The sequence below is a fragment of the Genypterus blacodes genome, unplaced genomic scaffold (assembly GCF_046128005.1).
Source record: "Genypterus blacodes isolate CSIRO-AG114 ecotype Tasmania unplaced genomic scaffold, CSIRO-AGI_Gbla_v1 ptg000076l_1, whole genome shotgun sequence".
NCBI lineage: Eukaryota > Metazoa > Chordata > Actinopteri > Ophidiiformes > Ophidiidae > Genypterus > Genypterus blacodes.
Genome location: NW_027466885.1, coordinates 5,999,758 through 6,014,854, shown reverse-complemented (window position 1 = coordinate 6,014,854; position 15,097 = coordinate 5,999,758). Strand labels below are relative to the sequence as shown.

The following is a 15,097-nucleotide window of genomic DNA, read 5'->3' as shown; positions in this document are numbered from 1 at the left end:
AAACCTGAAATTGTCCTGAACATGAAAGGCAGGCCGGCGTAGAAATATTATGACATGTCGGCTGCTCCAAATGGATTATGTTTCAATATCAGTCAGGACAGAGAGGGAGACGGAGTAGAGTGCATGTGTTGGATGCAGATGGCTTTAAATTGCTGCCTTTGTTTTCCATCAGGCATGAAGCAGTCACTTCCCTTATCTTTCAGACAATGCGCGGTTGGGCTGATGTTCTGGGTAAATGAACTGTCTGTATTTCGCTCACCTCGCCGTCTTGTTTTCACTTCCTCCTCAAGGTTGAGATGTTGCCCATGCCGAAGCCGCTCAGGCGTCTCCCACTTTGCCGCTCTGCACACCCTGATGCCTCTGGGGGTGCAATTACCAATCCTCACATGCAATCCGGGTTGCCCATGCATATGATCCCCTTTGCTTTCACCGTTGTTTCTGGGGTTTTTTCCAGCGTCATTAGCAATGACACACTGAGGTATTTGCAGGTAGAGGAGTTAATAGCCCAGAGATGCCTGTCTGACTCGCCCGTATAGTCCATTTAACTTTCTGCAGGCCCGGTTTTCAGCCTGTGATGTCTCTGTTTACCGTGCTGCCAAACACAAACAAGGCAAACTATTCTATAATCTCCTGAAATTGTCTATTATCACGTAAAAATTCGGCTCATTTTCTGGCAAGTTGCACAACAATTTAAGCCATAGAACACAATCATAAAACACAACCTGACATTAGATTATGTTTAGGTTCATCAGTGTTGAAATCATAGTAATTCATGTTAAAGATGTTTGAAATGGGATTATTTGTCTTTTATTCTGCCGCTTTGCGTGAAGGTGAGGGTGAAAAATGTCCAATGTCATTTTATTGATTCTTGCAGTAATCTGTTGAAGTCTTTCATGATTGATGATAATCTTGCTCATTTGTAGGAAATTTGTGAGAGATTCTCCCTTGGATCGGTTGAAATTGGAACATTTCTACGCCTGTTTTGATCAATTGCTCGTCCACCAGCTGAGCTTCCCACCTTGTCCATGTTGCAATCCAATTATTTATTTTTCATCATGATGTCCCACTTTTATCTCTTTTGCACCGAAGTTCTTTATTCCCCAGGAAATACTCAGAGACGGTACAGTGAATGAATTTGTCCCTGAAAGTTGACTCCCCACTTCAACACCGACCAAACTTGTGCTTAATTTCCATGTCAACCATCAATATTGGACAATGGGTGTCATGTTTTCAAAATGATCCATATTTCATTTGTCCTGTTATTTATATCATAAACTCTTCCGCCAAGATAAGATAAGATAAGATAAGGTAAGATAAGAAAAGATAAGATAAGATAAGATAAGATAAGATAAGATAAGATAAGATAAGAATACTACATACCTTATATAGGAAGTGTATAAACAAGTTAAATAAATGTTCAATATAATATAATATAATATAATATAATATAATATAATATAATATAATAAAATATAATATAATATAATAAAATATAATATAATATAATATAATATAATATAATATAATATAATATGATATAGTATAGTATAATAATAGTTATGCAATGAAGCGCCGATGCACATTTCCCAGTCAGAAGGTGAAAAGTGAAAAAGTTTGAGTCCTGACAGGTACTTTGCAGGCAGTGTGTGAAAACCCTTTGGCAAAGTGCAACTCTCCCGCACACAGGTCACAGCAGCTTTGAGAGCGAGAGGAAAATAAGCATCCCCGACCTCCATCATCCTCTCATCCTGCTGACCTCCACATATGGTATAGTGTCCTTACAGCAGAGAGGGAGAGAGAGAGAACGGGTGGAAGAGAATGATTGCATATCTGAAGGCGCGGTGAGAGCAGACATGGATGGAAGAGGAGTGACACGGTCGGACACATCTTTGCTTTCTCATTAGCGAGGGCCTGGACGGACACTTTGGACCTTTTTTATGGGGCCATGATGAAACCCTCTTCCTGCATCTGTGGAAAATGGCCGGGGGAAATCACAGATGAGAATCACTCAAAGACAGGGAGATGTCAACAGGTCCATAATGATAGCTGATGGCCACGGAACACTCTTCCCCCTTTTCCCTCTCAGCCTCACCTGCCTGAGTTGCACTATACTTGAAAAGATAATTAGAGGTAAAACAGAGAGACGGAAACTTTATCCCTATGTTTTCTGTAAGCAATGCTCTTTGTTTTATACGTCTGGGGGTCCGTTTTCCTCCCCCATCTCTCTTTCGCTTCATGGAGAGAGGGAGAGGCTAAGAAGGAGGGAGGAGAGCTCCCTCTGTGAGATGCCAAGGTGCTCCCAGTCCATTGTGCTGCTGGCTGTCAGGTTAAATTAGGGAGTACAGGCTCTGTGAGTGTAAAAAAATCAATACTTGATGGAAGATTGCTCCCCGGAAAATCTGTTTTGATTCCAGGATTAATTCTTGACCAAAGGCTCCAGCAAAATGACATGCCATTAGCCAGAAAATGAACACATTCTGCAGTGGAAATTGGATGGAAATGTGTCAGGTGATTGCCCCGGCTGCTTGTTTCGACTTCTCCAGCGAGAGCGGACTGAAGGTGTGGCAGTCGCGAATGAGGCCTCAGGGCCAACTCCATTTCCACAACAGAGACAACTCCGCCGTGGCCCCGCAGTATTCTCAGGGCTATTGTTGTCCGGTGGCTGCAAATGCACTCTACCTCGCTGAAATGCGTTTCTGTCTCTCCTGTGTTTTCCATAAAGCATGACATGAAAAATGAGAAATCTGGAAATAAAACATGAATTTTTTTTTTTCCATGCTCTCCTTCTCTGCTCAACAGTGAGAAAAGGAGGTGAAATGCATTATTGATGAGTGAATAATGTGAAATAATGTGTTTGTCATGACAGCTGACATTTTCCTGTTTGAAAACTTAAACAGGAAGGTATAAAGATGCTTTGGACGGTGATTTGAGCGTCCTGTGCATTCACCCTGCTATGAACCTTTGGATGGCTGTTGACATGTCTCATGGAAACGTGATTTCTGACACTCAACAACAACACTCACCTCAACGTATACATTTATTTATCTGTAAGAATCAAATAATTTTCAGCAATGAGTGATTTCTAAATGAATGATCAGCCCAAACATTTTATTATACAATTGAAATAATCTTGCCTAGAAAACATAAACATGCATGTCAATAATTACACAAGAACTTCCTTCTTTGCAGGATTAATAACATGGTGATAAACATTCTTATAGTTTGCATGTTTCTGATCAATCACTGAAGTAAAAACATGATTCATAATCCATCCAAGTGGAACAATCATTGTTTTATTTGTTAGATTTCATAATATATTGTTATCTTTATTGCATATAAACTTGAAATAAGCACAAGAGAGTCCACCAATTCTGTTCCTGTAGTAATTGTGTATAAAAAAGAATATAACAAATAGCAAAGCAACTACGCAAGAAGAGTCTGATGAAGGTTAAACATTTATGACGTCAGTGATCTTCTGCAACACTGTATGTTGATGTTGGTTCTTCAGTAACGCCTGTGTCGCCATTGAGTTTTAAACGAGGCATTAGCGTCACCTGCTGGTGGGAAAACAGATCACAGTACATATCTGATAGTAAAGGGAGAAACCTTGGGCGTCCTTAGACAAACGTTGTTTTAGCGCCATCCTCAGGTAAAGTAGTGGTACTGCAGTTATTGTAGTCAGGGACAGACATAAAAGTTTCCTCAGCGTTATTTTTTTAAATACTGAGTTTAATTGGGGTTATGTTTCAATTTGAATCATTTCATATCATATAAAACCATATTCCTTAGTTTAATGAACTTTCAGGTAGTCGTGTGGCTGTTTTGCTCAACTTTTTTGACTTTTGCGAGCATCCGTAACTTTGCCTCGCTGTTACCAAGGCAGCCAGGGCGCAGCTATGAAGGGAGCGGATGGTGAGCGCAAACTTGCAAACTTTTTCCCCCCGAGTTTCGTGCATCATTATCCGGATAACAATGTTTCCACAAGTCGCCACTGTCATAATCTTATACTTTCTCCACCGAGACGCGTCCCGTCCAGGGTGTGCAGCTGTACCTTAGTTAGCTTAGCATCACTGGCTTTGCTGTTATCAGTTAAGAGTTGTTAATGTCCAACAAAGTTGTCAGTTTGATGTTTCTGGAGGTTATGTTGCATTAATGGCAGTGTAGATTTATGAATTAAACGTCCAGCTCTCTTTTAAGCTCAATGTGTAGTAGCTAAGTATAGATTTGTGGCGAAGAATTGTCAAACATAGCGTAATTGTCCATAACACAGTTTTGTTCGTCACTGTCACCGTCTTTTATAGCACAGAGACAACTATGAGCGTCCTACATGGCTGAGTTGTTATAAAGCTCGAAGCAGCCGGAGCCACCATGGGCACCGCCTCCTCCCTAGTCAGCCCAGGGGAGGTGATAGAGGACGGGTACGGAGGTGAAGGCGGGGAGGCCTGTGAGATCCCGGTGGAGGTGAAGCCCAAAGCTCGACTCCTCCGCAGCTCCTTCCGCCGGGGGCCTCGGGTCATCGGGGCCAGTTTCAAGTCGACGGGCTCCGTGGATCTGGAGTATGCCGCCGAGTACGAGAGGCTTCGCAAAGAGTACGAGATCTTCCGCGTGAGCAAGAACAACGAGATCTCGTCTATGCAGAAGAAGGAGGCCAAGCTGGACGAGGAGAACAAGAGGCTGAGAGCTGAGCTGCAGGTAAAACAGGAATACAGCTGCTGTGGAGAAAAGAGCAACAATGTCACATTGGTCCTAAAGAATAAGAGGAAAAGCTTTCATCTGCTCCCTACAGGCTCTGCAGAAGACCTACCAGAAGATCCTCAGAGAGAAGGAGAGCGCTCTGGAGGCAAAGTACCAAGCTATGGAGAGGGCCGCCACCTTCGAACACGACAGGGATAAAGTCAAGCGACAGTTTAAGGTAAGCCGCGTGTTCCAGGGACCAAGCACCGTCTGTTCTCCACTCCACTCTGACATTAATCCTGACCTCATGCTGTGAATCACCACAAGATCTTCAGAGAGACGAAAGAAAAGGAGATTCAGGATCTCCTGCGGGCCAAGAGGGACCTGGAAGCCAAACTGCAGCAGCTGCAGGCTCAGGGGATCCAAGTCTACGACCTGGATGACTCAGACTCAGATGACAACCGAACTACTGTCACTGGTAAGACCTCATCTCTCTTTTTGTTGATTTGCTCTTATTATATCAGTAAAATCAATTACGCGGGTCGATGTGTGTGTGTGTGTGTGTGTGTAGCTGCGGGGACCCAGTGTGAGTACTGGACCGGTGGAGTGCTGGGGAGCGAGCCTTCTATGGGCAGCATGATGCAGTTACAGCAGACGTTCCGAGGGCCGGAGTTCGCCCACAGCTTGATTGACGTGGAGGGACCGTTTGCCAATGTGAGCAGAGGTGAGCCACATCTTTGTTTACTATGGATTACAAAAGACACCAACAGAAGAAAAGTACACAGCTCAAGTGTGTAGTTACTGTGTTTTCCTTGTACAATTCTTCTTGTGTGTGTGTGTGTCAGATGACTGGGATGCTGCGGTGGCCAGTCTGCTCCAGGTGTCCCCTCACGTGCCTCAGGCCTTGTGGAGTAACACAGTCCGCTGTTACCTCATCTTCACCCAGGAGACCAAGGCAGAGCTGGACTTCTTCATGAAGGTGGGTTTGGTTTGCACAGCGTCGGTTCCGATAAACACACTGTTCTGCTCACTTGGCTCAATTGTTGTCATGTTGTTCTTCTTCTTTAATGACAGAAACACTCTCCCACGCTGCGGAGGATGTGCGAGGGTCTCGGCCATTTCTACTTGAACGTGAGCTTCCCGGAGGAGGACGCCGCCTCCTACACTGCCGAGCGCAAGCAAGAGATAGAGAGGAGCTCGGTGTGCGTGCTTCTTCTCAAATCTACCGTCACAAGGTCGGTCCATTAACATCAGCCCCGACGTGATCGCATCAGATCTCTTTCTATTGGAATTGTTGACGCTCTGATATTTGTGTCACCGGTGCAGTTCGGTGGTGGAGGACTGTGAGGAGGCGTTTGTAAAGAACCCAGACGGCCGCCCGCTGGTTCTCTACCTCCGGACGGGAGAGGATCACAACCTGACCGGGCCCACGAGGCAGCTGCTGGAGAGGGTCAACGCTGCAGACAAGACGGCTAAACTCAATGTGTGTGTGTTTGTATAGAGATCACTCCACTCCTTCCGGTCACAAGTTTATGTCTTTAAACTTCCATCCTCCCCTGGTCAAATGTTTCCTGATGCCACGCTTGTGCTTCTGAACGTTCCTCCAGGTGGTTGATCACAGCGGTTCTCCAGAGGAAGGAGCAGACATGATTTACACTCAGCTAGAGAGAGTCATCAAACAGGTACTGACGTGATCTCATCCCATCCTTACATCCCTCTGTGGTCTAAACCCTGATGTCTACCTCAGCGCTTCTCTTGTAACCCCTCGCTGTGTAGGAGTTGCTGGGTCTCGAAGCAGCAGACGTGGACTCCAAGGACTCGGGGATCGAGGACGGCCGCGAGGAAGACTCTGGGGACGTTCTGTGGGACCTGCATGACGAGCAGGAGCAGATGGAGTCCTACCAGCAGGCCTGCAGCGCCACCTCGCAGCTGGGCTTCCAGAAGGTGAGACAGATCCGCTCCAGGTAATCCTGTCGTCTAGCTCCAATTCAAACACTAATCGGGTCATTTCTATACGTTTTCCTTCTGCGCTCAGTATATCGATCGCCTGAACGACATGATCGCTGCTCCGCCTCCCACACCTCCTCTGCTCGTGTCCGGCGGTCCAGGCTCGGGGAAATCTCTCCTGCTGTCCAAATGGTGAGAGTGAAGGAATCAAGTGTCTGCTTGATGATTGCTTCTGTTCCCAAATTGCCTCTAATGCTGCAATTCCAACCAGGATTGAGCTGCAACAGAAGAATTCCCCCAACACCTTGTTCCTGTACCATTTTGTCGGGCGTCCTCTTTCCACAAGCTCCGAGCCGGTCCTCATCATCAAACGCCTCACGGTCAAAGTACGCCGTCTCCCTCCCAACCCCCCTCTCCCGACCGAGCTCTGTCCTTCTGTCCTAACCTGACGTCTTGTTCTTCGTCTTCGTGTTGTACTCATAGCTGCTGCAGCACTTCTGGTCCATCTCTGGCTTGTCCATGGAGCCCAGCAAGATCTTGGAGGAGTTCCCCCGCTGGCTCGAAAGGCTGTCGGCACGCCACCAAGGAAACATCATCATCATCATCGACTCCATTGACCAGATACAGGTTCATGATTATGAGACAATGTTTGCATCTCTACTCATTGATTTCCAGAGAAAACTCCACTAACTTTGCTCTTTTTGTTTTTGTCTAGCAAGCGGAAAGACACATGAAGTGGCTGATCGACCCTCTGCCCGTCAACGTCAGAGTGGTGGTGTCTGTCAACGTGGAGACTTGTCCTCAAGCTTGGAGGTCGGAGACGCGACTAACTAACAATCATCGTTTATAGCTGTAGCGTTACGTAGCGTTACATAGCTCTACGCACTCCCGCACTCCTGATCCCGTTCTTCATGTGTTCAGGTTGTGGCCCACGCTCCATCTGGACCCGCTCAGTCCCAGAGATGTGAGGAGCATCGTGAACACAGAGTGCCAGAACATGGAGCTGAAGCTTACCAAAGACCTGGTCAGTTGTTCCACCTTTCCCCCAGAACAAACGCTGAAAAGATCAATTTGATGATTTGCAAAACCAACCGAACCCCGTCTTTGTTCCAGGAAAAGAAGCTTGAAAGGCACTGTCGCTCTGCATCCACTTGCAACGCTCTGTATGTCACTCTGCTGGCCATGATGATCACCAGGTGAGGAAGAACCGTTCTGATCGGCAGTGAGAGGAAAATGTGGCAAATGATCTCAAATTCGGTTTCAGTTTTTCCCCTTGGAAAGAAACACATTCTCAGTGTATTTGTTGTGATGCAGTAGGTCGTGTTTGTCCCTGGAGAGAAGCCTGGAAGAGTGCCTGCAGTGTCAGGACACCATGTCGCTCTACCGCCTGGCGCTCAAGATGACGCTCACCTCCCTCAGCACAGACAGAGAGCGACACGCTATGAGAGAGGTATACACAAAAACAAAATCCTCCATCTGGCTTCACGGCTCTAAATGAAACGGCTGTGGCTCGATCTGCTTGCTTTCCTCCTCCTCCTCCTCCTCAGATCCTCTGCCTGGTGTGTGCCAGCCACAACGGAGTGAGCGAGTCAGAAGTCCTGGACCTTTTCCCGGAGCTGGAGCTTCCTGTGCTGTCGGCTCTGCTGCACCGGCTGAACAGACTCTGTGTGGTCGCTCTCCGCTGCGGCCTCATTCGCTTTCAGCACCTGCAGGTACTTTTATCATCTGGAGCAAGGAATGTCATTACATCGTCTGTCACTGCAGCGTCTGTCTGTCTGTCTTTCTGTCTGTCTGTCAGGCTTGGGAAGCTGTGAGGCTCGAGTTTCTGAACGGAGGAAGCAACTCTGCCACTTACAGAGAAAAACTCATTCACTACTTCAGCCAGCAACTCAGGTGCAGAAGGGCGGCCAACTTCTCTTCACAGTGTCTGTCCGTGCGTGTCGCCAGAACTCATTTTGGTGTGTGTGTGTGTGTGTGTGTGTGTGTGTGTGTGTGTGTGTAGCCAGGACCGTGTGACGTGGCGTGTAGCAGATGAGCTGCCCTGGCTCCTCCAGCAGCAAGAGGACAAAACTAAACTTCAGCTCAGCCTCTTGAACCTGTTTGTCTCCCAGAATCTCTACAAGAGGTTTGTGTCAACTGGAAACACACACACACACACACACACACACACACACACACACACAAACACACACAGAAGCTGATTGATTGGATGTTGCATAAAGCATGAAGCATCTGTTTGTGTCATTTGCATTGGCAGAGGTCATTTCTCGGAGCTGTTAGCCTACTGGCAGTATGTAGGCAAGGACAAAAGCTCCATGGCGGCTGAATACTTTGACTCCCTGAAGCATTATGAGAAGAGCTGCGAGAACGAAGACGGCATGACCCAACTGGCCAACCTGTATGAGACCCTGGGCCGCTTCCTCAAAGACATGGGCCTCCCCAGTCAGGTAGAGTCCAGACTATAATGTTGAACTATTACGTTTCTATTTTATCTCTTGAATGACACGTGCGTCTTGTTTTGTCTCTTCAGGCTGTGGCTCCTCTGCAGCGGTCTCTGGAGATCAGGGAGACGGCCCTGGACCCGGACCACCCCAGCGTGGGTCGCTCCCTGCACCAGCTGGCGGCGGTTTACGTCCAGTGGAAGAAGTACGGGAACGCCGAGCAGCTGTACAAGCAGGCGCTGGAGATCAGCGAGAACGCCTACGGTGGCGAACACGCCAGCGTGGCACGAGAGCTGGAGTCACTGGCCATGCTGTACCAGAAACAGAACAAGTACAGTAAAAGAGCTCTGCTGTTTGTCCCGTCTCAGTGATGAGGCCTGATAAAACACTTTTAACTCTTTGGTACCTTTACTTTCAGGTATGAACAAGCAGAAAAACTTCGGAAAAGGTCGGTAAAGATCCGTCAGAAGACTGCTCGTCAGAAAGGTCATATGGTGAGTGTGTGTGTGTGTTTCTCAGGTACCTCGCTGGATGATACTGGCTTATTCAGCCGTACAGTGAGTGCATTTGCTTTATTTCTCCTTCCAGTACGGCTTCACTCTGTTGCGGCGCAGAGCCCTGCAGCTGGAGGAGCTGACCCTTGGAAAAGACTCGGCCGACTGTGCCAAGACCCTCAACGAGCTGGGCGTCCTGTACTACCTCCAGAACAACCTAGAGTAAAGCCACACACACACACACACAAACACACAGAGAGGAAGTGCAATGCTGACATCCCACCCTGACACATTCCCGTATCTGCTCTTCTCTCTGTGCTCTCCACAGTGCAGCGAAGGTGTTCTTGACTCGTTCGCTGGAGATGCGTCAGCGCGTTCTGGGTCCGGATCACCCGGACTGCGCTCAGTCCCTCAACAACTTGGCCGCTCTGCACACGGAGAGGAGGGAGTACGAGACGTCCGAGGACATGTACGAGAGGGCGCTGGACATCCGCAAGAAGGCCTTGTCTCCAGACCACCCGTCACTGGCATACACGCTCAAACACCTGGCCATGCTCTACAAACGCAGGGTGAGACACGCTGTTACTGATCTGTTATCGATCGCTTTGTGTTTGCTTCGCTGTGACAGGATTTGATTTGAAGGCGTACTCGTGTGTTGCACAGGGGAAACTGGAGAAGGCCGTGCCGCTCTATGAGCTGTCTTTGGAAATCAGGGAGAAGAGTTTCGGGCCCAAACACCCGAGTGTGGCCACAGCTCTGGTCAACCTGGCCGTCATCTACTGCCAACTGGTGCGACTGTCACGCTGAACCTCATATCCCAGCCTCTGTCACTGTTTGTACACGCGATGCTTGAATTGAAGGATCAGTTATGGTTTGTTTGTGTTTGGCAGAAGAGGCACGGTGACGCTTTACCTCTTTATGAACGAGCGCTGAAGGTGTACGAGGACAGCTTGGGGCGCTCGCACCCGCGGGTTGGAGAGACCCTTAAAAACCTGGCAGTGCTCAGGTACAGTAAGATGAAGATGAAGATGCACCTGGAGAATATGAACATGACGTTTCACTGATCACAAGCTTTCCTCCGTCTCTCTCAGCTACGAAGAAGGAGACTTTGAGAAGGCGGCAGAGCTGTACAAGCGCGCCATGGAGATCAAGGAGGCGGAGCCGTCGCTGGTGTGTGGGAACGCTCCGTCCCGACACTCCTCCAGCGGGGACACGTTCAGTCTGAGGGGACCTGCTCCTCTTCCTCATGGCCCCAGGTGACTCTAGCCAAACATTTATACATTAGTGCTCCCCCATGAATCAGAATGGGGGTCCGGTCATCACACTGCACTCTTTACTGGATGGAGGTTTTGGGAGTTTCAAAAGTGTTTATAAGTCTGTGAAAGTTGGATTTGCCAAAATTATTTATTAGCATTCCTGTAGTGTTAACATAATCACGTTCTTTGGTCAAATCTGTCCTTTTTAAGGGCCCGGAACTCAGGTTGAGACGTTAACATTTCATCCCCGTCTGCTGTACGTCACAGTGTCACATCACCACAACAAACCAAAGCCAAGAGGGTTGAGCAGATCATAGTCTATAAATGTTAAAAAGACACACAAAAAACACTTTTCTATGTCAATGCACTTTTTTAGTTTGCAGTTTTTTATTTGTATTTCAAAATGAAGAAAACCAAAACATTCCAAATGTGCTGCGAGTTTTTCAGAAATCCCTTCTGTAGTTGAGTGTTACACGTTTGAGTGAGGAGTTTGGAGCTATTTTCAATAATCCACTTTACGTATCAGTATTTAAGTTCTACAGCTTCTAAGACTGAAGCCCAAAAAAGAGTTTCAACCATTTCTGAAGTGCAAATGCAATATTAATGAACAGTATTTCTTTTTTTATACCTTATGTCTGAAAATGAGCCAAATGTAACACAGTGTACTAAACCCAAGTGTCTTAATGCCAAATATACTGTATTATAACCCTGAAGTGCATTTGTTTTGTGTCTTAGTGTATATAAATGTGTAACATATCAAGAAGAATGCATTCCATCTAATAAATACTTTATTGATATGAAGTGAGCTCTGTTCATCAGATAGACGTTTTCATAAAGCAGCGAATGACAAAGCAAAGGTCATCAAAACTGTAGAACACACACGCATATTGTACAGGTTAATGCACTGACAGTGACGTTATTCTAGGTTTAGGTTTGTAGATGTTGAGATGTTCCACTTGTAAGTGCCTCACACCTTCTCGTTTACATCACAGGAGGTTCACTTCACCCATGCAAGTGTGTACCTTTGTGTTTTCTAAGCTGCAGTTTGTTTACGGTCGCTGTCATTCTGCAGCACGTTTCATGCATTTCCTTCCTTGGCTGTCAAGTTAATTAACTCAGAGTTGTTGTTAGGTGTCAAATTGTCATTAATTGGCTTTCAACATTTGGCAAAATTTGCCGATCAATGCTTGTTATCAAAGAAAACCCTGAAATAGAATGGCTTATTCATTTCAGCATCAGGTGAGTTTAGAATGCATTGCAGTATGAGTAAGAGAAGAGAGTAAGAGGAAAAAGCAGGTTCCGGTCTAGAGTTTCTTCATCTTGGCCATCAGCTCCTCTAGGCTCTGTTCAGTCTCCTCCACAGTCAGCCCGTCTGCCTTATTCTGGGCCACAAACAACAAAACAACCTGAATTAAAACTGTATCAAGGCCCCGTGACGGCTACAATTTCTTCCCCGATCATAATGACAAGCAGGAGCATGTGGGGAACCGCAATATCTGAAATTTAGATGCCGAGCAATGAAGAAAAGACTCGATATTTGCAGGTGCTTTGGATGGAAAGAATACTGACCTCAGCTGGAATGGTGTAGGCCACAGTGATGCCTTCTGGGAGGTCAGGTACAGGACCTGACGCAGCCTTTAACTCCACATCAGTCACCTCGGACACAAGCTCAATACCTGCACAGCAAATATAATTAGTATATTATTAATGTGTTTTTAAAAACCTGGTGAGACTTTCAGAGGATGTCTCTCGCTCACCCCACTCGTTGTCCTCGTGCACGACCTCCTCCTCCTCAACTACTGCGACTTCCTCCTTAGGCCGCTCCGCTTCTTTCCTCTGAGGAGAGAAAGTAGCTGTTTGTAAACATGAACGCATTAATAACTTAATCTTAACGTGTCTTAATTTCCGCGTTTTACAGAATTCATGGAGGCACAATCCATAGAATCAGTGTGTCTCTGTCTCAAACACATACACACACACACACACACACACACCTTGTACTCCTCCTGTTGGCTCCTGCAGTAGCGGTCACTGCACTGTGGATTGGCTTTCATGGCCATAGAGGGGAAGAAGTCCTGCATGGCGTTGTAGCCCAGATAGTAACTGACTGTGCCAAACTTTAACAAATACCTGTAAAACAAATGTCATCCACATGTGTGTTAATATGCTCGGTGTAAAAGTTCCTGCTGTTAAATTTCATGTTGTTTCGGCTCTGGCTGACTAAATGTTGACCCTTACTTGAGGACATTTTGCACCAGGAGGCCTGCAACCACACCCATTGTTGTTGGTAGGCTGGCAGCACACACACCCTCCCTCTTTAGGGTCTTCTCGTCGATATTGGCTGCCACCACTAGGGGAGGAGCACACTAACACACAGGTCCATTGTTAACTAAATGAATATAAATTCCCCTCCTTCACTCATTGATGGAGGAGGAGCAAAGACAATCACAACAATACAAATGTTGCGTGTGTAGATGCTATACGCAGTGTGGACGTACAGCGAAGCACGCCGTCTCTCCGGGCGCGATGAGCTGGATGTGTCCTGATACAGCATTCTCACTGACGCCTGACTCCATCCAGATCTGACCCAGTTCATTACAAGCCTGGAAAAAAACAAGTGAAACCTTAATTAACCACTTTGTTGAAATCTGAATCTGTGTTTTCTGATGGCGATGTTCTGACCGTATTGATGGCCATTCTGGCTTCAAAGTTGTCCACACAGCTCAGGATCAAATCCACCGGTTCCCCCTCCTCCAGTCCTCCGTGACTAAGGGAAACACAGAGTAAGTTGTCGTGATGGTGTGTGTTTCTGAGGCGAACTACAACGCGGAGAGCAGGAAGGCTCACCTGATGCGCTCCATGAAGTGTGTGAAATTCTGCATGGTGGTGATGTTGTAGTTGTGGGTTTCAAACGACACATCTGGGTTGATGTTTCTAGATGATGGAAAATGAGGAAACATAAGCAAGAAGAAACACACAGCGAACAAGAAGTGTGTTACGGCCAATCGCTGCATACCTGAGCGTGTGTTCTGCTGCTTCCACTTTACTGAGGCCGGCCTGGTGAGGCTGGAAGAAGAGACGGTTCATGTTGGCCAGCTCTACCTTATCGTAGTCGAAGAGAAGCAGCTGTGACGGCATACGCAGAGAGGAGGTTAGGCAGAGGTGAGCAAGAGGACACCACCTATGTGAGATCATGTAAGTTTTAATAGGAATAATTTAAAGTTTGCATTACCTTACCAATGCCACATCTTGTGAGCATTTCAGCCGTCACACTGCCAACACCCCCGACGCCCACCACAGCGACTGTGAATGTCCGGATTTTCTGCCAATGCATGGAGGAGATGATTACTGCCTGTTTGTTCATCATGTGAGCCTACAGATCTCCCAATGTCCAGACTAAAGATGGTGAGTACAGAGTGACCAATTATCTGTGTCAGGATTCCAAGACTCTGGTGTTTTGATTCCTTGTTTTACTGTTTGTGTTGTAATGTTGTTTCTTTCACATTGTCTCTGTATGTGAAGCACTTTGAAACTGAACTATGAATCCAAAAAAATTAAAGGGATTTTTACTTATAATTCGTCATCTGTTGTTTCATTTCATCAAGACAAACTGTCATGTTCTTAAAGCTGAATAACACTCGTATGTGTTTAAATTGGGGAAATCAATACTATTCTATTTTACCTTGTTTAAAGATTTCTTTATAGATCGCAATGAAAAATCACTCCATTTCTTGTGAACTGAATGAAAAACAAGCTTATGTCGTCATACCTCATAGTCGTCCACGATGCCCATTCGCTTTAAAGCCATGAGACGACTGCAATGGAAACACACCCGTGGTTAGCTTGCTCACCATATGTGTCGAGTCTAATACAGGCGTTGTCCCTCGCCGCTGTTACACTGTTGTGAATACAAATCAAGGGAAACTCAAATCTCTGAATCGTCACCTGTACGGATTGGAATCCACAACTTCTGCGCTCATTTTGACGATTTTCGGTCTCTGAAGCTGGATTTCGGCAATCTTCCTACACTTGATCAGCTCATTCTCCAGCTCTCTCACTCGTAACTTCAGCTCCTCCACCGTCGCCATTATAAACACAAATATTGCAAACCAACCAGCGTGAATGAGATAGAGGGTGATGGGCTAAAACGTATATAATCAGACTAAATGTCTAAATCCGCCCCAAGTACACGTCTACACAATGCAACTCAGCTGTACAGGGGTGTTCACGTAAACAAGGTCCGTGTAGAAACATGAACCGGATTCTACGAAAACATTCCTATGAG

General features: G+C 46.5%; 2 protein-coding genes across 2 annotated transcripts; one reads left to right on the top strand and one right to left on the bottom strand.

The window, feature by feature from the left end:
• Positions 1-3,802: 3,802 nt before the first annotated feature.
• nphp3 (nephronophthisis 3) lies at positions 3,803-11,609 on the top strand. The gene is made up of 29 exons (XM_076158139.1): positions 3,803-3,912; positions 4,302-4,692; positions 4,787-4,912; positions 5,002-5,152; positions 5,246-5,398; positions 5,520-5,653; positions 5,749-5,909; positions 6,001-6,157; positions 6,282-6,356; positions 6,451-6,618; positions 6,710-6,813; positions 6,893-7,007; positions 7,105-7,248; positions 7,337-7,434; positions 7,543-7,645; positions 7,735-7,817; positions 7,936-8,071; positions 8,169-8,333; positions 8,420-8,514; positions 8,624-8,746; positions 8,879-9,068; positions 9,152-9,393; positions 9,481-9,556; positions 9,651-9,778; positions 9,885-10,125; positions 10,220-10,345; positions 10,447-10,562; positions 10,648-10,812; positions 11,023-11,609. The coding sequence occupies exons 2-29, from the start codon at positions 4,369-4,371 to the stop codon at positions 11,039-11,041; spliced, it is 3,918 nt and encodes a 1,305-aa protein (XP_076014254.1). The 5' UTR covers positions 3,803-3,912; positions 4,302-4,368; the 3' UTR covers positions 11,042-11,609.
• uba5 (ubiquitin-like modifier activating enzyme 5) lies at positions 11,583-15,056 on the bottom strand. Its single transcript, XM_076158143.1, has 12 exons — positions 14,758-15,056; positions 14,582-14,627; positions 14,045-14,134; positions 13,829-13,938; positions 13,660-13,746; positions 13,495-13,579; positions 13,311-13,415; positions 13,051-13,178; positions 12,807-12,942; positions 12,570-12,648; positions 12,382-12,488; positions 11,583-12,194 (listed from the first exon to the last, which is right to left on the bottom strand). Exons 1-12 carry the CDS (start codon positions 14,898-14,900, stop codon positions 12,117-12,119), a joined length of 1,194 nt encoding a protein of 397 aa, XP_076014258.1. The 5' UTR covers positions 14,901-15,056; the 3' UTR covers positions 11,583-12,116.
• Between the last annotated feature and the right edge of the window lie 41 nt (positions 15,057-15,097).